This window comes from Sprattus sprattus, assembly GCF_963457725.1.
Source record: "Sprattus sprattus genome assembly, chromosome: 15".
Lineage (NCBI taxonomy): Eukaryota > Metazoa > Chordata > Actinopteri > Clupeiformes > Clupeidae > Sprattus > Sprattus sprattus.
The window spans coordinates 31,920,991-31,945,063 of record NC_137913.1 but is presented as its reverse complement, the minus strand read 5'-3'; the positions used below and the strand labels follow the sequence as shown (position 1 = coordinate 31,945,063).

Below are 24,073 nucleotides of genomic sequence, written 5' to 3'. Positions count from 1 at the left end.
AATTTTTTCCCAATTGGTTCGTTCCGAACAGAAACAGTATTTTAATGTTTCTGGTTTTCGTTTCAACCCTAAAATTGACGTTCCTGAACCGGTTAGAACAAAAAAATAAAGTTCCTGAACCGGTTAATAGCGTTCCATGTCAGCTGCGGTACATACAAATAAGTAGGCTGATCATTAGGACTTTAAAATGATCTTATATGTCTCTATCCTGTCATTAAACCTTAAAAAAGCACTATAGGCTACATTATGTAAGCGGCATAACTGTAATTCTGACATTTTGTTAGTATTATACATGAGTTAAGACAAGGAAAATGTATGCTATGTTGTTGGGCAAACAAAAACAAAACAGCATTTGACCAAACCTCGTCAGGGCCTAATCAGTGCATTTTTGTCAACAGAGACAATACAATATTACAAAACTACAATGGTATCTACAAAGCTACCATTGTGAATATTTAACTCATTAACACATGCCCAAAACCTTATCAGGGCCCAGAGTCAGTGGCGGTGCCAGAGATTTTTTTCTGGTGGTGCTATGGGGGTGCTCGGCGTTTTACTGAGGGTGCTATGAATTTAGGGTGATAGCATATGAGTCTCATTTTTCTCTACTACAACACCTCCCCACCATATCGTCACATATGTTTAGACGTTTGATCTCTAACGCGTCTTTGGGGCACAAAGCTGCGTTCATCTCCGACGGTCAAAATGGATGCAGCATGTTATAGATAATGTAATCCCAAATACTTCACTTACTTCAGTGTGTGGATTTAAGTTTGCGCCAGATGACTACCAGGTCACCACTACCATGTGCGACAAATTAAACTAAACATACCAAGTTCAATACACTTCTAACTAAAGACGGCAGATTAGAATATCAGATAGAATTAACTTAAAAAGTCAAATAGTCAGAAATGCTTTCAAAAAGTGTAGGCTATATTATTTTAGGTCACAATCAATAAAAACATGAATGAGACCAAACAGTAGAAACCACGATAATAAGAGATCAAAAAGTGTATCAAAAAGTGCGCACAAAACTATGCTTAAAACATCCCTTAATTGTTTCCTAATCATTTCTGCCATTACATTGATGATCTCATTCTGCACGTCATGGTGCACATACTTTGCATTTGACGGTTGTTATCTAACTTTTTCTGAACGGTTTTATCAAATTTTCCAATTACAGATAGCAACTCGCGGACATTACCCCTGTTTGCTGAATCCTCATCTTCAATGTGGCCTCGCTGTGAGATCACTGGCCCAGAGGGAAATGAAAAAAGGATTCTGCCTATACTGCAACAGAATCAGTGGCGGTCCGTGCCTTCAGCGATGTCCTACACGATGTTAAACTGAGTGAATCCACCTCTTAATACCATCACTATGACGCCATGGCTCTCGAACCATATATTTATACAGAAAGGCAGTATAAGTGAGCATTGCATCACCTTAACATAGTCGAGTACAACAGACTGTATTAATATTTCCGGAGCATTTAAAATCAATACACCCGTATTAACAATACATTAAGAGTAGTAAACTCTCAGTTATATGATCGCTTGGCTATTACTGTCACAACTTAAAAATAAAAGGCGATTTTCAGAGATTAGTCTACAAAGTTTTATTAAGTCCAGCGAAAGTAGCCTATGTGAGCTTTAACAAGTTTGTCCACTAAACATCGCATTGTCCCACCTGCAAAGCAGTTTCATTAAACTTACCGGATTCTCACGATATCGAGTTTTTCTTGAAAGTTCCGTCTTGAAAATGTCGTTGTAATTGTATCAAAAACTGGAATTATCAAGTTGGTGTAAACTAGTTTATTTGAGTTGGTTAATGTAATTATATTTAGTCTTACCAATTGAAACAACTAGCATAATAAGCATTGAAACCGATGTACTTTTCGCATTAGCCAACTAAACTGAGCACTGAAGCACTGCGTCGGTCTGCCTCAGTATCCAATCACTTGATTAAGATTGAGTTCGAGAGACTGGTGGCTACAGCTTGTGCATAGATTTGATCCGATAAGGCTACTAGCTGGCGGTGTGCAGCAAGGTTCTCTATCTAAGTGAATCACCAATCATATTGCATTTGGGAACCTTGTGAAAGAACGAAAGAATTACGTTATTAACCGGTTACCATTATTTTAGGTAAACGATTCTGATCCGGAACATAATTTGTTTTAAAGTTTCTGGTTTCGTTTCTGTTCCTAGCAAAACATCAAACGTTTCTGGTTTTCGTTTTCGTTCCGTGAACCGGTTCAAAGCCTTGCTTTTAAATAATAAAATGTTACCGTTAATATTTTTTCTTGATATTGTGTGTATGTGTATGTATGTATGATACAGATGGGAAGGTAGTGTGGTAAGAAGTGTTTTATTGCTGTTTTACTGCTCTACACACAGTCTGCTTTGCAGACACACACCAGTGTATGTATTTGTAAGTATGTGAGAGTGTCACGCCCGGCTTTGCCTTGAAGGGTCTACCTCACTCAAACCCTTGTCATAGTAAGACTTTGAGCTGTCCCTCTCCCTCCGGTCTGCAGGGGGAGCTGTCTGGTTTGGCCAATGTGGCTAGATGGCAAACTGTGTATTTGTAAGTGTGTATGTATGTTTGTATGTATTTCTGTGTGTGTGTGTGTCTGTGTGTAAATTGGTGTTTTAGTATGTCTGTGTGCAGGTGTTTTAGTGTGTGTGTGTGGGTGCGTTTGTAAGTATGTGTGTGTGAGTTTGTATGTGACCACATGTGTGTATGTGTGTTAGCGTTTGTGTGAGAGCGTGTTTGTGTGAGTTTGTGCATTTGTGCGAGTTTCAGATTCAACTGGATATCCAAGTCTCCCTGTTTTATTCATTCTAATCGGATGACCCTCAGCGATTGAACCTTTCCCCTGTCACGACCCAGCCTGGTCTGCCCCCCCCCCCTGCTATGAGTGTTGTTCCACAGCTGGGGAGCAGAGTCTGCGCAGGTGCCCACAGGTGTGTCGAATGAAGGCTTGATGAGCTCCACAATAAGAGGGCCTTGGCACAGTGCACGGGAGGCTCCCTCTGCTCGACGTGTCATTTATGTTTGTTTGTTGGGCATACTGTATGTCCACCCATTACACACCCACTTGCACTACACTTTTATTTCTGACAATTATACTGACTTTTCTACTATACTTTTAATAAATGTCCGTTTGATTGTTTTAATCTTGCTCGTGGAACTCCCGTTCATGTTCATGCAGAGAGCCGTGCATGTAACACCCCAACCCCCTCTATAACATGCTACTTTTACTATTCAAAGTCTTTCGATGATGTTGCCATTTCATCTGAATAGCTCTGTCTGTAACAGAACACTATGATGGCCATGTATTACTACACTTGATTTAAGTGTGACAAGAGAATGTTCTTTAACTTCAAATACCCTTCAAATACCACGCCACTACGCTGCTTAATTTGTAACAACTAGAGAAGTGTTCTAATAGCTTGTTTGTTGGTTTTTCCTTTTTTCTTTTGTCTTTGGTGCCAAAACAGAGCACAGTGGTGCTCCATTTACATTTAATCATTTAGCAGACGCTTTTATCCAAAGCGACTTACAAGGATGTATACACATTTTACACTGATGGCACACTGCACATCAGGAGCAATTAGGGGTTCAGTGTCTTGCTCAAGGACGCTTCGACAGGGTATCAAACTAGCAACCTTCTCATTACTAAACGACTTCTTTACCTCCTGTACCACTGTCGCCCCTTTTCACCTCTGGGTCATCCTGAGCGAGTGACAGGGACTTCATGGGGTTTGAGGCCATTCCTCTTCTGTCTTTGCACTCACACCTCTTGATGACATGTAAGCTGGGTTCAGTTTGGTTCCATTTTGATACATCTATGTTTTCCTTTATGAGAGAGATTCTATTTGGCACTTATTTGGTGAAATCTTGTTGCTCATGTGCTATTTATATAGAGACTTTCCTAAAGGCTGACTGACTCAGCTTTAACAACTTCTCAGCATTTTGTCCACTTTAACAGCCAGTACTGCAGCTGCCAGTTCTATGCGAGGGATGGTCATCTGTTTTAAAGGAGCCACTCTTGCTTACCATGCATGAAGGACACATGTACCATATGATTGTCGGCAGTCATTCTGGAGTAACTTATGGTGCCGTATCCACGATCACTGGCATCAGAAAAGTCTGAGTGGTCCAAATGGTTTCACACACTGTGCCACTTATAAGTTCTCCGATGAATCAAGACGTTCGATCCATCTTCTCCATTCGTCAGGTGCAGCTTGAGGTATTCTGCTGTCCCAGTCATGCCTACTCCTGCACAGCTTTTGAAGAAGCAACTTTGCAGGTAGAGTGGGAGGGCACAAGAAACCAAGTGGGTCATAGATTGAGCGCACTATCGATAGCATGTTCGTTCGAGTGTGAGGTTCCTCCCTTTGACACAGAGATGTAAACTCATTGACTAGCTCTACTGCTTCCTGTTCAGATGAGAGGGACTTCAAGCAGCCATCAACATTGAAATTGTTCTCAATAGTTCTTATTAACTTGGGATGGAATGTGCTCTTGTTGTCTCTAGCTGTCTGTCTTAGTGCAAAGTTTGCACACCTTGGAGATGATCCAAAATGGTGCACCAACATGTGATGCTCAACTGGAGGGTTACCAACATCACCATTAGGCCACCACAGAAATCTCAAGAAATGAACATCGGATTTGGCACTCAAACTTGAAACATTGCACACTAGCATACTGAATCATTATTACCCATTTGCATGTGAAGAGGATGGGAGTTAACTATCACCATCAAATTCACTGATATTAACTCAGTATTTGGTCCTGTGATACTCACTTCAGTGCCTCCAGTTTACAGGTTGGATCCTCCAGAAAAGAAGAAAGATGCTTCACTCCTGAGTCTCCTGCTTTATTCTCCCACAGCCGCAGGTCTCTGATGTGTGAGGGGTTTGATCTCAGTGCTGATGCAAGAGAACTGAAGCCCTCTTCTGTAATACTGCAGTTATGCAGGCTGTAGAGAGAAAAGGATTTTTGTTATGTATTTACTTTAGACAACAAAAGCTGTGTATTTGTAAGTGTGTATGTATGTTTGTTTGTATGTATTTCTGTGTGTGTGTGTGTGTGTGTGTGTGTGTGTCTGTGTGTAAATTGGTGTTTTAGTGTGTGTCTGTGAGCAGGTGTTTTAGTGTATTGAATTGAATTGAATTGAATTGAATGCCTTTATTGTCACTGTACTTTGCAATACAATGAAATTGGGAGCGCTACTCCACTAGGTGCTTAAATACAACAAATAATCATGACAAGACATATAAAACACAATAAATAAAAAAAAAAAACAGTAAAAGGAGCAATGACCAGGTAATGCAACTATTAAAGTGCAAGAAGTGACAGTAAGTGGCTGGGTTTAGCTATGTTTGTTTAGAGAGACTATTGCGTTTGGGAAGAAGCTATTTTTAAATCTTGTGGTACGGGACTGTATGGACCTATAACGCCTACCAGAGGGTAACGATTGAAACAAGTGGTGGCCGGGATGAGTGTTGTCCTTGATGATGTTCTTGGCTCTTGAGAGGGTGCGGCTAAGTGCAATATCTGACAGGGGAGGGAGGGGGCAACCAATGATTTTTTCTGCAATTTTTATTATTCTTTGTAGAGCTGTTTTGTCTGCTGCAGAACATGCAGCAAACCACACAGAGATGCCGTATGACAGGATGCTCTCGATGATGGATCTATAAAAGGACACCAGCAGCTTTGTATCCAAGTTGTTCTTCTTCAGTATCCTGAGGAAGTAAAGGCGCTGCTGTGCTTTTTTAATACTTGCTGTGGTATTAGTTGTCCAAGAGAAACAGTCTGTGATATGGATGCCCAGGAATTTGAAAGAGTTGACTCTCTCCACACCCTCACCATTTATGAGGAGAGGTTGGGGGGAGGTGTTGTGTTTTCTGAAGTCAATTATGAGTTCTTTTGTTTTTGTGGTATTTAGGATGAGGTTATTGGCTGAGCACCACTCAGACAGATTCTGAACTTCCTGTCTGTAGGCGGACTCGTCCCCGCCCGTTATAAGTCCGACCACAGTGGTGTCATCTGCAAACTTTATGATAGAGTTAGTGGGGAATGTTGGTAGACAGTCAAAGGTGTATAGTGAATAGAGGAGAGGACTCAGCACACAGCCCTGAGGTGAGCCGGTGCTAAGTGTGATGGTGGAGGAGAGGTGGGGGCCAATTCTAACAGTCTGTGGGCGGTTTGACAAAAAGTCTTTTATCCAGCTGCAGGTAGATGGGGGTAGTCCGAGGGTCAGCAGTTTGTTGATCAGGATGTCGGGGATGATTGTGTTAAAGGCGGAGCTATAATCCACAAAAAGCATCCTTACATAACTGTCTCTCTGTTCAAGATGGTTGAGGGCAGCATGGAGGGTAGTGGATAAGGCATCATCTGTGGATCTTTTAGCCCTGTATGCAAACTGATGATTGTCCGAGGAGTGAGGGAGATTGGCTTGTACATGTTTGAGTACCAGTCTCTCAAAACACTTCATTATGAGAGGGGTAAGGGCCACGGGTCTGTAGTCTGCTAGGCTGTTTGATGATGATGATGGTTTCTTGGGTATAGGGATGATAGTTGCTGATTTCAGAGAGGAAGGGACAATGGCCTGAGCGAGAGATATGTTGAAAATGGTGGTAAATACAGAAGAGAGTTCATCACAACACGTTCTAAGTACCTTTCCAGGTACCCCATCAGGGCCAGCAGCCTTCCTGGGATTCACTGCTTTGAGAACCTGTCTCACTTCGTGTTGTTGGACAGTGAGAACAGAAGTGTCAGTGACCACAGGAGGCGATAAAGCAGAGGTGCTCTTGGTCTCAAAACGGGCAAAGAAGTTGTTTAGCTCTTCTGCCAGCAGGGCACCGTTTGCTGTTGTTACTGTTTTTTTCCTGCCCTGATAGTTAGTGAGGTGTTGTAACCCCTGCCACACTCGTCTCGGGTCGTTATCCGAGACATGATTTTCAATGTTCTCTTTGTAGGCTAGTTTGGCAGTCCTGATATGTGTGTGGGTGAGTTTGTAAGTATGTGTGTGTGAGTTTGTATGTGACCACATGTGTGTATGTGTGTTAGCGTGTGTGTGTGAGTGTGTTTGTGTGAGTTTCTGCATTTGTGCGAGTTTTTGTGTTTGTCTGAGTTTGTGTGTGTGCCCGCGCGCGCTTGTTTGCTAGTCTTTCAGTTGAGTAGGTTGGTACTACAGGGTTGTGTATGAATATATATTTTCTGTTTGTGCTTTACTTTCAGAACCTCAAAAACATACACCCACTTACACCTCAATGTATTCATCGTTGTTTACAAGTATTTAATAGAAAGAGTTCAGATTCAACTGGATATCCAAGTCTCCCTGTTTTCTTCATTCTAATTGGATGACCCTCAGCGATTGCACCTTTCCCCTGTCACGACCCAGCCTGGTCTGCCCCGCCCCCTGCTATGAGTGCTGTTCCACAGATGGGGAGCAGAATCTGAGCAGGTGCCCACAGGTGTATCGAATGAAGGCTGGATGAGCTCCACAATAAGAGGGCCTTGGCACAGTGCACCGGAGGCTCCCTCTCCTCGACGCATCGTTTATGTTTGTTTGTTGGTCATACTGTATATCCACCCTTTAGACACCCACTCGCACTACACTTTTATTTCCGGCAATTGCTTTTCTACTATACTTTTAACCTGCTACTGCAGTGGGATATTTCGCCTTAATTTGGAACGATTTGTACTTACACATAATAACACTCAATATCTGAAGTTGTACACATGATACAAAGATCATTCATATCTTAAATTGAAGAAGACAAATGGGCCAAGACATGCATTCACCTCCTGACTTTTATTTTCATCATTAAGTATCAATTTCAAAGCATCATATACAGAACAAAATGTCAAAAATGTAAAAAACGCCTTTCATTTTTATGTTTGACAGTGTGTAGATGGTTTCAAGGGAAGAAAATTCTGTCATGCTCTATATTTCCTGATTCAACATGTTCCTGAGAAACAAAGTACAAATTTTGGAGCAGATATCTAAAAATGTCCAGGTGTTGCACAGCAATATCTAAATGGTGCATTCAGGCGTCTCCAAGTGTCCAAAACCTCTCCAAGCTCTCCAATTGCATAAAAAAAAAATTCTCATTGTATATCATTGTTTTTTTTCGTTGTACAGACATATATAACTCTATTTTAGACTAATATTACAATTTCTTTTGAAATTGGATTGTGTCACTGTTGGAGGCTGTGCAGCTGGTAGTAGTGGTGGTGGCGACGGGGGTGGTGGTGGGGGTGAGGGTGATGCTGGAGCTGGAGCTGGAGCTGGAGCTGGGGCTGGGTCACTGCAAGATAAAAACGGTGGACAATATAAATATTTTGACTGGGTCATGCCTTACAATTGAATTTTGCTTCATGTTATTTACTAAGCTAATGCACAAATATGTAAAATGTAAACATATGTAAAAAACACCATAGTCAAGCTGAAGTGTGATAATAACATAGGCATTATGCATTTAGCAGATGTAAATAAAACATTTCTATGCGTTTTGAGGCAAGAAGCAGGTTGTGATATGTTAGTATATTGTAGCCTACATTGCAGCTACGTAAATACAGCAGCAGCATGCTAACCAATATCCATTACTAGCAAACTACATCCCACAATGATAAAAAAAATAAAGCACTAAAGAGAATAAGGCATATGCATAGCTTACTGGTATGCACTGAAAAGTAGTTGGTTTAAATTACTTACGCATCGAGGATGGCATCGATTCCATTCACTCTTCCACTGAGTCCATGCTAGCATGCTAGTCCATGCTGAGTCCATGCTAGCATGCTAGTCCATGCTTAGTCCACTGGCTTCCCCGAAAATCATCAAAAATCATCCCATGTATTTCACTCATCTGCAATCCTCGTCTTGCCATGATGGATGAGTACAAGGGAGACAAATTGCAGCCAAAAATATGCACAAACAAGCCCTCAGGATTGCGTGGACCAAACCACTTGCTGTGCGCATTTGAAGGTAAACAAAATGGCCCATTTACGCACCGGGAGCGCAGCTGAGACTCTTGAGTTGCGCTTTCAAAAATCTAAACTCCAGGACTGAGCAATCAGGGCAAATGACCTACCTACTTTTTTGTTAGAATCTCTATTATTCGGTAAAACAGGTGTCAATCACTACTGAGAAGTCTTACAAGAAGTGTAAAGTGATATGATAGGACATGCCTGAGCAGCTGCATGATTAAGAGCTGATGCCATTGGTGGTAATGCCTGTCACTCATGACAAACATGTGTTTAACAGCCAATAAAATCCAAAGATTCTGAAAGAGGGGGTCTTAAGCTTTGTAACTATATATAACATCACGTGATAACTTCGTGTAGTGTTGTCAGGAAGAGAGCGAGGAGATCGCCATCAGAAACATACAAGAAAGTGAACGTTTTTTCTCAATGTCGTGAGCAAGTGAATAAACAACTTTTTGGACATAACCATGCAGTTCAAGTCTGTTTTTTTAGATGTTTTGAAGGTAAATGAATGTTCTATAATGTTATTTAAGGTACGGATAATGCAGAAACACATTTAAATGGCTTAGTTATGGGAGGAGGCTGCTCCATATGTAAAAAATGAGGATGTGTCATGGTGTGTTTAAAATTGTATTTATTTGTAACGGATGCATGTAGACAACTGAAAATCGGTTTACATATAGTTGGATTACCACAAAAAAATATTAAATGGGAGTTTGAATCATATTTTCAGAAATAGAATTTTCAGGATTTGTTTTGGCGATTTATCCAGTACGGGCCCGCCCGCGGGTCCATTAGGGGGCGTTAAAGCAGTAACAAGTTAATAAATGTCCGTTTGATTACTTTAACCTTGCTCGTGGAACTCCCGTTCATGTTCATGCAGAGAGCCGTGCATGTTACACCCCAACCCCCTCTTTCGATGATGTTGCCATTTCATCTGAATATCTCTGTCTGTATCAGAACACTATGATGGCCATTTATTACTACACTTGATTTATGTGTGACAAGAGAATGTTCTCTAACTTCAAATACCCTTCAAATACCCTTTAAATACCACGCCACTACTCTGCTTAATTTGTGCCAACTAGAGAAGTGTTCTAATAGCTTGTTTGTTGGTTTTTCCTTTTCTTTTGTCTTTGGTGCCAAAACTGAACACAGTGGTGCTCTATTTACATTTAATCAATTAGCAGACACTTTTATTCAAAGCGACTTACAAGGATGTATACACATTTTACACTGATGGCACACTGCACATCAGGAGCAATTAGGGGTTCAGTGTCTTGCTCAAGGATGCTTCGACAGGGTATCAAACTAACAAACTTCTGATTACTAAACGACTTCTCTACCTCCTGTAACACTGTCGCCCCTTTTCACCTCTGGGTCATCCTGAGCGAGTGACAGGGACTTCATGGGGTTTGAGGCCATTCCTCTTCTGTCTTTGCACTCACACCTCTTGATGACATGTAAGCTGGGTTCAGTTTGGTTCCATTTTGATACATCTGTGTTTTCCCTTATGAGAGAGATTCTATTTGGCACTTATTTGGTGAAATCTTGTTGCTCATTTGCTATTTATATAGAGACTTTCCTAAAGGCTGACTGACTCAGCTTTAACAACTTCTCAGCATTTTGTCCACTTTAACAGCCAGTACTGCAGCTGCCAGTTCTATGCCAGGGATGGTCATCTGTTTTAAAGGAGCCACTCTTGCTTTACCAAGCATGAAGGACACATGTACCATATGATTGTCGGCAGTCATTCTGGAGTAACTTATAGTGCCATATCCAAGATCACTGGCATCAGAAAAGTCTGAGTGGTCCAAATGGTTTCACACACTGTGCCACTTATAAGTTCTCTGATGAATCAAGACGTTCGATCCATCTTCTCCATTCGTCAGGTGCAGCTTGAGGTATTCTGCTGTCCCAGTCATGCTTACTCCTGCAGAGCTTTTGAAGAAGCAACTTTGCAGGTAGAGTGGGGGGGCACAAGAAACCAAGTGGGTCATAGATTGAGAGCACTATCGATAGCATGTTCATTCGAGTATGAGGTTCCTCCCTTTGACACAGAGATGTAAACTCCTTGACTAGCTCTACTGCTTCCTGTTCAGATGAGAGGGACTTCAAGCAGCCATCAACATTGAAATTGTTCTTAATAGTTCTTATTAACTTGGGATGGAATATGCTCTTGTTGTCTCTAGCTGTCTGTCTTAGTGCAAAGTTTGCACACCTTGGAGATGATCCAAAATGGTGCACCAACATGTGTTGCTCTACTGGAGGCTTACCAACATCACCATTAGGCCACCACAGAAATCTCAAGAAATGAACATCGGATTTAGCACTCTAACTTGAAACATTGCCTGAATATCTGTCATCACTGCGACCAGCTACTGCTAAATTAGGCCAGTTTGCATTTGGGATCCTCCAAAAAAGAAGAATGCAGCTAATGTACAGTATATTAATCAAAGAGAATGTGACAGCATCCACTTACTTCAGTGTCTGCAGTGTGCAGTGGGAATCCTCCAGTAAAGCACACAGCTGAGTCATTCCCAAGGCTTTTGGTATGCGCCCACTCAGATCCAGCTTAGTCATGAGTAAGGGGTTTGAACCCACAGCTGAAGCCACAGCAGCACAGGCTTTCTCAGCAGCACTCCCCTTCAGGAACCTGTACAAATAGAGACAATAAACATATCTGTTGTCTGACACAAAACATCATCACTGGTGCTTAAATTAAATAAAAAAAAAAATATATAATCTCCTACCAAGGCAGTCTCTTACAAAAATTGAAAAAGTGAACTGAGTCACATACTGTATGTGTTTTTCTCATGGGAAAGCACACACTGCTACCCACTTGTGAAGTTTATTAGTTCAATAAGTCTGCTTGGCCTGAAGCAGCAGCTTTAAATCTTACAGGCTCAGTTTTCACTGCAACAGCTGAGCTCATTCTGTCACATTCAATATAATGTTCATCTATGGTCATTAGTGATGACCCTAAGCAGGGTTTTTCCTGGGTCAAAATGGCCAAAAAAATTGCGCCCCGTCGGCCATCTTATGGTTATTTGAGGAATCGCATTGAGGAATGACATTTAAAAAAACTGTCCATGTTAAAATGGTTAACGGTTGAATTTGAGAGAATCCGTTGGTGATTGCGTTCACGTCAACTCTACAGACATCCTCGGATTAAATAATTATAATAATAATAAATACCAGAATATTGCGTTTCACTTTTATAGTCATGATTCTGGAAATGGAAATGGAGCCCTAGTGACTAGTGACTGTTTTACGGCAGAGATAGTGACACACACACACTCTGAATTTTCTCTCTGCATTTTACCCATCCAGGGTAGTGATACACACAGTGAAGCACACAGTGAAGCACACTAACCTGGAGCAGTGAGCTGCCTTCAGCGCCGCCCGGGAAGCAGTGATCAGGGTTAGGTGCCTTGCTCAAGGGCACCTTAGCCGTGGATGTGGGCATGGGAGAGCAGTGCTCTACCACTTCCCCCACCCCCATTTTTCCTACTAGTCGGGGATCGAACCTGCCACCCTCCTCTATGAGGTAGTATTTATTGTAACACAAGGTCTCTATTGCTCGTAGCTTGACTGTTCTCTCCCTTCTACGTCACTTTGGACAAAGGTGTCTGCTAAATGATTGAATGTGAATGTAAATGTACACAAAAACTGCAAATGTAAGTGAATAAATAAAATAAACACTAAACCCAATCGCATTTAAATAGCCATATTGGAATAGAACGGACACCAGCGTTTCCGTTGTCCGGTAATTGCCGGTCTTCGTCCGAAAAAAAAATTAAATGTCCGAAAATATTAGAGCTCACCGGTCAAATTGTCTGATTGGAATTTCTTATAAATCCCGTCTCGCAAACACAATCTGAATTTGACAACAATCCTAATATTTAGGCCTATAAAGCAAACGTGCACTGCCCTTATTATGTTTTAAAGGAACAGGCTAATCTGCCGTTACAAAGTTATTAAACAACACCCATATGCTGCATTTTAAATAAAGCGCAAACCGTCAGTTTCAAACAAGGAGCGAACTGATGAGTGAGAAGGATCAAACATTACTTCATGTCAAACACAACTACTTCATGTAGAAAGTGAACTTTGCAAACACTGAATACCTGAAGTCTTAGATTTTCGAACAGCTTCACCAGAGAAAAAAGCCGAAATGTCGGGCGTTTATGTCGTTATGGAGTGATAAGTTCTGGTGCGAGGTAATTGATAGTCACATTAAAATGTTTTGTTAGCACTGCGAAAAGGCAGGACGACGCAACGGATTCACAAGAGGGTCGAATAATTTTAAAATCTCTACTCTCATTGAACATAGGCAGTGCAATGACCATGTTGCAGCGCTCAATTTAACGCCACAGCAGGTTGCGATTAAAGGCCACTTATTGACGCGCATTAGACATTAATGTTTTTGTTTCCCCCCATTGTAAACTTTGGCAAATAAACATGTTGCATTCTAAACTACCTGATTATGTTATTATTTAAGCTACGCATGCCGTCAGTTTTCTTCAATAGGCTAATTTAGAAGCAGAAATAGATATTTGGCCGGCTTATCATTTAAATGTCCGGCAAATGCATTTTTCTCTAGCGGAACCTCTGATGGACACATATATATATATCCTGCAGTAGCCTACCTCCATGTCTGCACCGGTTAAGTTAAATCTGCGTTTTTTTGCTCGCTTTCCGCTTAGACATGACTTGCCTTACGAGGTGCTTTCGGGACATTCCAACAGCACACGTTTCTACGATTGCGACCCTATTAAGGAGCTGGCGGGCCGTGTATGTAGGCAAATCCACTTTCATGAGAACACGCATCAATTTAAGAAACTAATCCGAAGGCACACAGCTGAGAAGACTTCGGCTGCTTATGAACGCATTTTCAAGCGTGCGGGAATGCAGCGGAGGTGTTTCCCTTGCGTTGTTTTTACGAAGTCGCGTAAGTAACATTTCAGAAGAATTTCAGAAAATGAACGAGAATTAGGCCCAATGTCTTTTTTTTTTTTTTTTACATTTCACAAATAATGGAGGCTCTGCTTGAGGTTATCATTTTGCTTCCAATTTAAATCAAAATAGATAGGCTAATATATTGACAATAGTCCAAGCCCCATGGTGCTATCATGTACGGTTAAAAAATGATCAAGGTTTACCTCGTATGTATGCAAACTACTGAAATCTATATCAATAGAATCTAGAACTAACCAGTGTTCAGAAATGGAACACACAAATTATGAAAGTCAAGTTTATCTATTATTACTATTCATGTTTATTATACAAACCTACATACCATTATTTTCACCAATGGAGGCTGCGTTGGAAATCGATAATCAAACTTTTGAGAGCATTTTGAGTGGAAATTTAATGTGCATTTGTACAGGTGTATTCGTGCACGTCGGGCTGGCCCTCGCAGTGGAACGACAGTTTATAACTGCACCGGTTTATCAATAATAATATTAATATTATTATATTCGAGGTACAACACAAACGAGTTGAGCTTTCATTGATAAACCAATGCTGTTGTCTGCCTCTCCCAAGGCCCCGCGTTTACTGGTACTCGTTCAAACGGGTAGACAAATCAAGTTATAGCCTACACCTGTGTAAGTTCTCAACATAGCAGATATTTTAATACATTGAAAGCCATGAATATTGAAACCGCCGACAGGATGCATACGCAGGTTGAGTAATTAAGTGATTGGCTCACAGTTGCGTATAGATCAGACTTATCAACTCCATTACTATTGATCAAATCAGAACGAGGGTTCAGCTGTAGCCTAATTGAAGCATACTAGTCAGAACATATTCGCTGACATGCATTGCATACGTGATGAATTGCTTACAAATCTGCTTAAAACAACTAATGAAGGTGTTTTAGAATATTATTTATGCCATATACAATTATGTGAACACCACCTATTAATGTTAGCTGTCTAATTATTTAGCGCAATGCTAGCATGACTCTACCGTAATTCGATTTTTAACCAAGGTAGCCTATTGTACTGCAAAATTTGATCGCGACCTGTTTACAAATACGGTTAAAAAGATAAAGGTGAGCTGTTATTTATAGATAATAAATATTTCCCAGGCATCTATTGGATTACAGCTACCTGTAAAGCATCTAAACGTAGAGAGTAAAGGGAGGTTGACTGCTAAATCGGCAGCCACCAGTCTTTGGATAGCTCTCATAAGTCAGTTATTTTATATGGCATTAACATTATTCTTACCATAACACATAGGGTATATAGGTTCACACACACACTGCTTAAATAAAACTCTAAGCCTACTATCAAAGTATTGTTTTTGTAAAGATAATGTAGGCAACTGCTAGCTAGCTAGATAATGTATGCAACTGCTCGCTAGCTGCTTTATAAAGCTGCTTCTCTAAACTGGCAAGCTTGGAGAAGCATCTGTTCAATGATTGGCTGAGGGGGTGGGAGGCGGGATCTGCTGCTGCTGTCTTGAATTCAACGTGAGGGCTCAAAACACCATTAAGCTGAATTGGACAGCTTTGAAGTTTTATTATATCGCAGACTCTTTTTCTTTTGCCTTAGGTGCTCGGTATTTTTAATAGGCGCTCGGGAAAACGGCTTAGGCGCGTGCCCACATTTTCTCTATGCAGGAAAAACCCTGCCCTAAGTCAACAGTTAAAATATGAGGTGTGACTATTGAATAAAAAGACGAATGGTTTAAGTAAATTTAATTGAAGAAGATGAATTCGTATAGAGTCGTAATTACAGTCTCATTACTTTTTTGAACTACTTTGGATTAAAGCCTTGGACTTGATATAAACTTACCTGAGATTTTTCAGTTTACACTTCGGGTCATCCTTTAGGTCTAAAAGCAGTTTCACTCCTGATTTCCCTGGATCATTTCCTCTGAGATCCAGCTCTCTGAGATGATTGGGATTCAACCTCAAGGCTGAAGCCAGACTTGCACAGCCCTCCTCTGTGATACTGCAGTCTGAGAGTCTTAAGTGAGGCAAACACACCAAGACATTTACAGTGCATTTAAAGTGAAAACATTTTCAAAGACAAATTCAGGGCATCAATAACACTGAGGCAAGGTAAGAAAAACACAACAAGACATATCAGTGCATTTAGAGTAAGACCATTTTTGTAGCCAAATTGAAGGGATCAGCAGTTTACTACGTGAGGTACATTGGACGACAGAGTATTTGAAAGTTTGAAAGGTGATATTACCGCAGTTCAGTTGAAAAAGCATGGTTAAAGTGCCACTTTTATTTAACTGAGTAATTATTTTTAAACATTTACTCAAATATAAAAGAGTCATTCAGCTTTTCTATGAAACAGTTTGTGATCTTGTGGTTTTCTTATACTCTAAACATTTTATTTTTATCTGAGTGCTTGGCACAAAACATAATTGAAATAACTTTCGCATGACCCCGCACAGTGAGCTGTTAGCATGGAAAGGAAAATCTTTAAGTCCATGTATGTACTTTAAATGATTTGGAAAACCGTGTACGAAATACAGTTTCTCTATCTATAATGATTGGGAGCTCTGAAGCCTTCCTCTGTAATATTGCAGTTTCTCAGGCTGTAGAGAGGAAAGGCAAACAAATTCTGCATGTGTGTGTGAAAGTTTGTAGAGTGTGTTTGTGTGTTTGTAAGTGTGTGTGTCTAAATGTGTGTGTGTGTAAGAGTGTATTTGTGTGTGTATGTGTGTGTGTGTGTGTGTGTGTGTGTGCGTGTGTGTGTTAGTATGTGTGTGTGTGTGTGTGTGGGTGTATGTGTGTGTGTGTGTGTGTGTCCGCCTGTCCGTCTTTCCGTCCGTCGGTCCGTCCATACGTCCGTCCATCCGTCTGTCTGTGTTTCTTAAGTGAGTGTGTGTTTGTGTAATGAGTTTGTCTCATGAAGATGGAGTGATAGATAGATATGAAGTGTTTACTGCTGAATTCATATTATCCCTTTACATGTGAATAGGATGACAGTTCACTATCACTGTCAAATTCAGTCATAGCAACTCAGTATTTGATTTTGTGATACTCACTTTAGTTTTTCCAGTTTACAGTTGGGATCCTGCAGAAGAAAAGAAAGATGCTTCACTCCTGAGTCTCCTGCTTCATTTCCACTCAACTGCATCTTTCTGATGTGTGAGGGGTTTGATCTCAGTGCTGATGCAAGAAAACTGAAGCCCTTCTCTGTAATACTGCAGTTTGAGAGGCTGTAGAGAGGAAAGGGAAAAATAAAATCATTTAACAATATAATAAATATTGAAAGGCATGTAAAACAAATGGAAAAGGAGAGTGATAAGAACTGAAGGCTTCCTCTGTAATATTGCAGTTTCTCAGGCTGTAGAAAGGAAAGGAAAGAAAAAAGAGTGTGCGTGTGTGTGTGTGTGTGTGTTTTTTGTGTGTGTGTGTGTGTGTGTGTGTGTGTGTGTGTGTGTGTATGTGTGTATGTGTTTGTGTGTGTGTGTGTATGTGTGTGTGTGTATTTAAGTTTGTGTGTGTATTTCTGTGTGTGTGTGTGTGCAAATGTTTGTAGTGTGTTTGTAAGTGTGTGTCCGTATGTGTCTAAGTGTATGTGTAAAAGTGTGTAACTGTGTTTGTGTGTGTGTGCTTGTAAGTTTGTGTGTGTGTGCTTGAGAGAGAGTGTGTTTGTGTGTGCTGGTAAGTGTGTGTGTGTTTGTGTAAAAAAGATTGAAAAGGAGAGTGATAAGCAGTTTAATGCTGAAGATATATTATCCTTTTACACGTGAACAGCTTGACAATTCACTATAACTGTCAAATTCACTGATAGCAACTCAGTAATTGGTCCTGTGATACTCACCCTAGTTTCTCCAGTTAACAGTTAGGATCCTCCAGAAGAGAAGTAAGATGCTTCACTCCTGAGTCTCCTGCTTCATTCCCACTCAGCTGCATTTCTCTGATGTGTGAGGGGTTTGATCTCAGTGCTGATGCAAGAGAACTAAAGTCTTCCTCTGTAATATTGCAGTTTCTCAGGCTGTAGAAACGAAAGGAAAAGAAATTCTGTTTGTGTATGTAAACGTTTGTAGTGTGTGTGTGTCTGTGTGTTTGTGTGTGTGTGTGTGTGTGTGTGTGTGTGTATGTGTGTGTGTGTGTGTGTGTGTGTGTGAGTGTATGCGTATGTGTGTGTGCATGTCTATTTAAGTATTTGTGTGTATGTCTATATGTGTAAATGTTTGCAAGTGTGTGTGTCTTAGTGTGTGTCTGAAGGCCCCGTCACACCATAGCGTTCTGGTCAACGTTCTCTGAAAATTCTAATCATTCAATTTTGAGCGTTCTAGAGCGAGATGGACACATCTGTCTTGTGACTAACGTGTGACTAGTGTGGGACTGACGCATGAAGAACGTGTAACAGCGACCAAGTGACGTGTCACTGGCGCGCGACGAACGTGTGCTGACGTGTCACTGGTGCCCAACTAACGATACGTCAATGTTAGACGAGCATGTTGAGCGTGTGCCTAACGTGTGAATAACGACAGAGTGGCATTTTGCTGCCGTGTGGGTTTTATGGTCAAACAGGTAGAAAACGTACTCAGTGAATTCAATTATTCTGAACAGTGAACATCATGCCGCCAAGAGGAAAAAAAGGTGTTGGGGGCAGGATAAAAAACTCAATAGAACACAATTTGTAATGATCCATGATTTCGTCCAGCAGTGTTGCTTCGTCGGGGTCTTCTGTTATATGCTTGCTATAGCCCAGCATGAAGTATAGATGTACTGAACTTGAACATAGCTGAGCACATCGAGGGAACTCGCCCACAGAGAAGAAGACCCTGACGAAGACGACAGTGCTGGACTAAATCATGGATCATTACAAAATGGATCATGGATCATTAATAAATTACTATTTACCTTTTTGGACGTGGAAAAAGACAGTAGAAAGGTTCCAAACTTTATAGTTTATAGAATGTTGCTAGCATATGTTGTGTGCATAGGAGGGTTAATATAAGATATATAATATATTTATTTACCCTCCCTAGTCATTCTGGATCCTCCATAGTGGGTGTTGTTTACGGCATCCCAGAATCAACTGAACCCTGCAAGCATCGGTTTATATACCCAGATACATGGACGTTCATAAAACGCTCTGTTACGTACAGTGTTCAGTATGTCTTATATGTTATACATGGTATAGGCCTACATGTATTGTGTTCTGTTTTGTGTAGTATGTTTGTGTTGTTGTTCTGTCTCCTCCTCCTGTTTTCATTCTCCAAATTCTCAGATGTGCACACCTGGTCCCAATCACCAAATCACCACACCTGTTCCAGATCTCCAATCAACCATTCCCCTTTAAATAGTCCTGTGTTTGTTTGTCAGTGTTGAGTGCTTTGGCTTGAGCTGTGGCAGAGCTTTGGTGGAGCTCTGTTGGCTTGTTTTGGTAGTTTGCTAGTGTTTGTGAGTGCTTCTGAGTGCTTGGTTTCTTTGTTGATTTAGTGTATTGTCTTTAGTTATTACACATTTGTTAAACCTTATTACTTTAGTTGTTAGCAGCCTACTTTAGTTTTGTCTTTGTTCATTCTTTTGTTGTGCGCACAGGGTCAATAAGGATAGGTAAGATACCCCGGGGTTTACATCTTTCATACACGTAGGTTTACCTGTTGTTAATACCCTAGGTTAGAGTGAGCACCACCCACTGTACTTTTGGGTGCAAAGCACCTGTCAATGGGGGGTGGGTTTTGTTATGTTCTTTTCTTTGGTGCCACTGACAGTCCTTGTTGATCCCTGTGTTGCCTTTTTGTAAATAAACCCTTTATATTGACTTCACCTTTTGTCTTGGATTTTGTGTGACTGCACCCTCACTTGCCCAAACCTGTTGCTCTTATGTTGCGTCCTACTCCGAGCCACCAGGGGGCGTAACATAAATTGGGGGCTCGTCCGGGACCCTTGATCCTTTTAAGCAACGGGTTTGACGAGTGTTGGTGTGCAGTGCACACGTCAAGTAGGCTGGTAGTGTTGGTTAGGTTGGTAAAGTTTTGGCTTAAGGCTATTTGAGGAAAAAATGAGTACCTTTGATCTTGAGAATTTTCTTAGTGATCCTTCTGTGGATCAGATTGATCGCTGCAGAAAAAAAGATTTGTATGCCATTGCGGCACATTTTTCATTTGAAGCATCAGCAAGTCTGCTTAAAGCAGAATTGAAAAAAGCTGTGGTACAGATGTTAGTAGACGAAAAAGTGCTTGGTACTGGCAGCGGTGCGACTGCTAGTGAGCCTACTATTTCCCCATCCTTGTCTTCTAGCTCAGAGAAGGAGAGCAGGGAGGAAGAGGTAGTTGAGAGAGGGCTGGTTGAGGATGAGCCAGTTCCTGTAGATACCGACTCTAATGTGGAGTTAAAGCCTCCTCGTACTGTGCCCCGATTCTCTCCGTTTTCCTTACCTAGGGTAAGTGATGATGCCCGCCATAGGCTACGCATAGCGCGTTTGCAACTGGAGGCTGAGAAAAAAAATAGAGACGCCGAATACAGTCACAAGTTGGCTATTCGAAAAATGGAGCTAGAGATGGAGGCGGACACCGCCAACAGAAAAATTGAATTAGAGATAGCTGCAGAAAAAGAGGTTAAGCTTAAGCGCCTAGAACTGGAAGCTGTGAGTTTGGCTCAATCACCTGGTCATAGGTCCACACATTCTGATCCCTCCACGCCTACGAGAGGTTTTGAGGTGAGCAGAAATGTTGTTTTGGTACCTCAATTTCGTGAGTCGGAAGTAGATGCCTATTTTACTGCTTTTGAGCAAGTTGCCACCTCACTGAAATGGCCAAAAGAGGTCTGGTCGATACTGCTTCAGTGTAAACTGACAGGTAAGGCCCAGGAAATTTTAGCTACACTTTCTCTAGAAGAGAGTATGTGTTATGAAACGATCAAGACAGCTGTGCTTCGTGCCTACGAACTAGTGCCTGAGGCATATAGACAGAGGTTTAGAACTTTAAAAAAAATGTCTAATAAAACCTTTGTTGAGTTCGCCCGCGAGAAGGAGACCTTGTTTAATCGATGGTGCAAGGCAAGCAACGCGATTAATTTTAACACTCTGTCACAATTGGTTCTCATTGAAGAGTTCAAGAATAGTCTACCTGACCGTATTGTGACGTATCTCAATGAGCAAAAGGTAGGGACATTAGCGGAGGCTGCTGTGCTTGCCGATGAGTTTGTTTTATCGCACAAACAAACTTTTGTGAGTCCCCGATATGAGAGTAGGTATTTTACTCCTTCTGCCTCGGCTAGAATGCCGTCTAGTCCTCCACGTCCATTGCCACTCCGCTCCACTGAGGAACGAGAGTGTTTCTATTGTCACCAAACAGGTCACGTAAAGAATGACTGTTTTATGTTAAAACGCAAGCTGTCACAGCCAAGCAAACGACCAAAAGAGGTTTTGTTAGTGCGAACGTTGGTGGGTCCAGTGTCCCTAGCCCCGGAGATGGAGGCTGACAATCTGGAACCCTGTTATGAACCGTTCATGTTGGACGGGTTGGTTTCTCTCAGCGCAAATGCTTTGAACCAGTGTCCAGTGCGTATCCTCAGAGATACTGGCGCAGCACAGTCATTTATATTATCGGATGTGTTACCTTTTAGCAATGTCTCTTTAAGTGGCTCTAGTGTGCTTGTGCAAGGCATTGAAATGGGGTTTGTGTCTGTGCCTCTCCATGAGATACATTTATCCTGTGACTTAGCAAATGGAGTGTTTAAAGTGGGCGTGCGCCCGTCTTTGCCTGTTAGAGGCGTCACATTTCTGCTAGGGAATGACATCGCTGGTGGCAAAGTGATGCCAGTTTTAGAAGTTCTAGAACGACCTGAGATTTTGCAGCCTGATGTGTTGGCTCAGGACTTCCCTGAAGTGTTCCCTGTGTGTGTGGTCACCCGTGCTCAAGCACGTAGTTTGGGTGAAGCAGTTGTTTTGTCGGATACTCTGTTCGCGACTGAGTTGACCGGCCAGACTGTTTCTCCACCTGTGTTTCCTCAGTCTTCTGCTGAGCCGAGTGTCCAGCCTAAGGTTCAATGTGATACTTCCACCAAAGAGACAACTAGGTTGCCTATGATAAGAAGTAATCTTATTGCTGCTCAGAAGGAGGATGTGACTTTAGCGAAGTGTTTTGATGCGGCTCTTGCTCCAGAGAGCGCTAAAAATAAAGACAGTGATTATTTTGTTGAAAATGATCTCTTGATGCGGAGATGGAAATCTCGTGCTGAGTTGAATAATGAGTGGACTAATGTCTTTCAAATTGTTGTGCCTACACTGTAACGACAGTCCGTTTTATCTCTGGCTCATGAACATCTCTGGTCTGGTCATCTAGGGATTACAAAAACCTATGATCGAGTGTTGCGACAGTTCTTCTGGCCAGGTTTGAAGCGAGATGTGTCGTTGTTTTGCCGTACATGCCATGTATGTCAGGTCACGGGGAAGCCTAATCAGGTTATAAAGCCTGCGCCTCTTCACCCGGTCCCAGCTATAGGTGAACCATTTGAGCATGTACTTGTGGATTGTGTTGGCCCTCTGCCAAAAACGAAATCCGGTAACCAGTTCCTGTTGACCATAATGTGTGTAGCTACCCGGTACCCTGAGGCTATCCCTCTTAGGAGCATAACAGCTCAGTCAGTAGTAAAGGCCCTGATCAAGTTCTTTTCTATATTCGGCCTACCTAAGATTGTGCAAACCGATCAAGGTACCAACTTCCTTTCGGGGATTTTTGAACAGGTTTTAACATCACTGTCTATCTCACACAGGATCTCGAGTGCTTATCACCCGGAGTCACAGGGCGCGCTCGAAAGATGGCATCAGACGTTTAAGTCAGTGTTGCGCAAATACACCATGGAGAGTGGTAGGGAATGGGATGAAGGAGTCCCTTTGGCTTTATTTGCGGTTAGGGAAATAGTGCAAGAGTCCCTAGGATTTAGTCCAGCAGAGCTGGTGTTTGGTCACACAGTGAGAGGCCCTTTAAGAATGTTGAGAGACCAGTTAACTGGCGAGAGTTCGCCCACCCAGCGAAACGTTCTGACCTACGTGAGTCGCTTCAGAGAACGACTGCACGAGGCTTGCAGTATCGCTAGGGAGAGTTTCTCTGTTGCACAACAGGGTATGAAGCGGCATTTCGACAAGAAAGCACTTCCACGGTCTTTTAATGCAGGTGACTTGGTTTTAGTGCTGCTGCCCATTCCAGGTAGTTCAATGAGTGCACGATTTTCAGGACCGTACACTATTGACAGTAGTTTGAGTGAGACTGATTATGTTGTCAGAACCCCTGATAGAAGGCGGAAAACCAGAGTGTGTCACATTAACATGTTGAAAAAGTACTACACTAGAGGCGACGCTCAGCCTGAGACACACAGTGCGCCTCTTGTAGCCACTGTTGCGGCTGCGGTGTCAGTAGCTGTGAGCCCTACTGCAGTGAATGATGAGGATGGCCTGAGTTTGCGCAATGCCCAGCAGCAGACCCCTCGGTTGGCAAACTCCGAAATGTTGTTAAAACTACCGTCTTTAATGCATCATTTAAGCAGGGAGCAGGAAGCTGACCTACTCTGTCTTATCTCTGAGTTCCCCTGTCTGTTTGGAGATGTGCCTACCCGCACCACGGTGTTAGAGCACGACATAGATGTGGGTGAGTCCAGACCGATTAAACAGCACCCATACAGAGTAAATGCATACAAGAGATCTCTGATGAAAAAAGAGGTTGATTATTTATTGGAACATAATTTAGCACAGCCCAGCTCCAGCCCATGGAGTTCTCTGTGTTTATTAGTTCCAAAGCCTGATGCGACTGTCCGATTCTGTACAGATTATCGGAAGGTAAACCATGTAACTGTGCCTGACTCTTTTCCTATGCCCCGCGTGGATGATTGCGTGGATACCATAGGATCAGCTCGATTTGTCACAAAGTTAGACCTATTGAAAGGTTATTGGCAAGTTCCCCTTTCACCACGGGCTTCTGCCATCAGTGCTTTTGTGACTCCAGATAATTTTTTACAGTATTCCGTGATGGCTTTCGGGATGCGAAACGCACCGGCCACTTTCCAGAGGTTGGTGAACATTGTATTTAGTGGTGTGCCAAACTGTACTGCATATTTGGATGATGTGGTAATACACTCGTCAGA

At 41.9% G+C, this 24,073-nt stretch overlaps 1 protein-coding gene across 1 annotated transcript in view; it reads right to left on the bottom strand.

Moving 5' to 3' along the window:
• Window positions 1-11,475: 11,475 nt before the first annotated feature.
• The window catches only part of LOC308376388 (protein NLRC3-like), a gene marked incomplete at both ends in the record, with an annotated part of 69,880 nt that continues 57,282 nt past the window's right edge, over window positions 11,476-24,073 (bottom strand). The window contains 2 exons of the mRNA XM_080852680.1: window positions 11,476-11,653; window positions 15,804-15,977. Of these exons, the coding sequence (XP_080708806.1) occupies window positions 11,476-11,653; window positions 15,804-15,977 (352 nt within the window). The remainder of the gene's footprint in view (window positions 11,654-15,803; window positions 15,978-24,073) is intronic.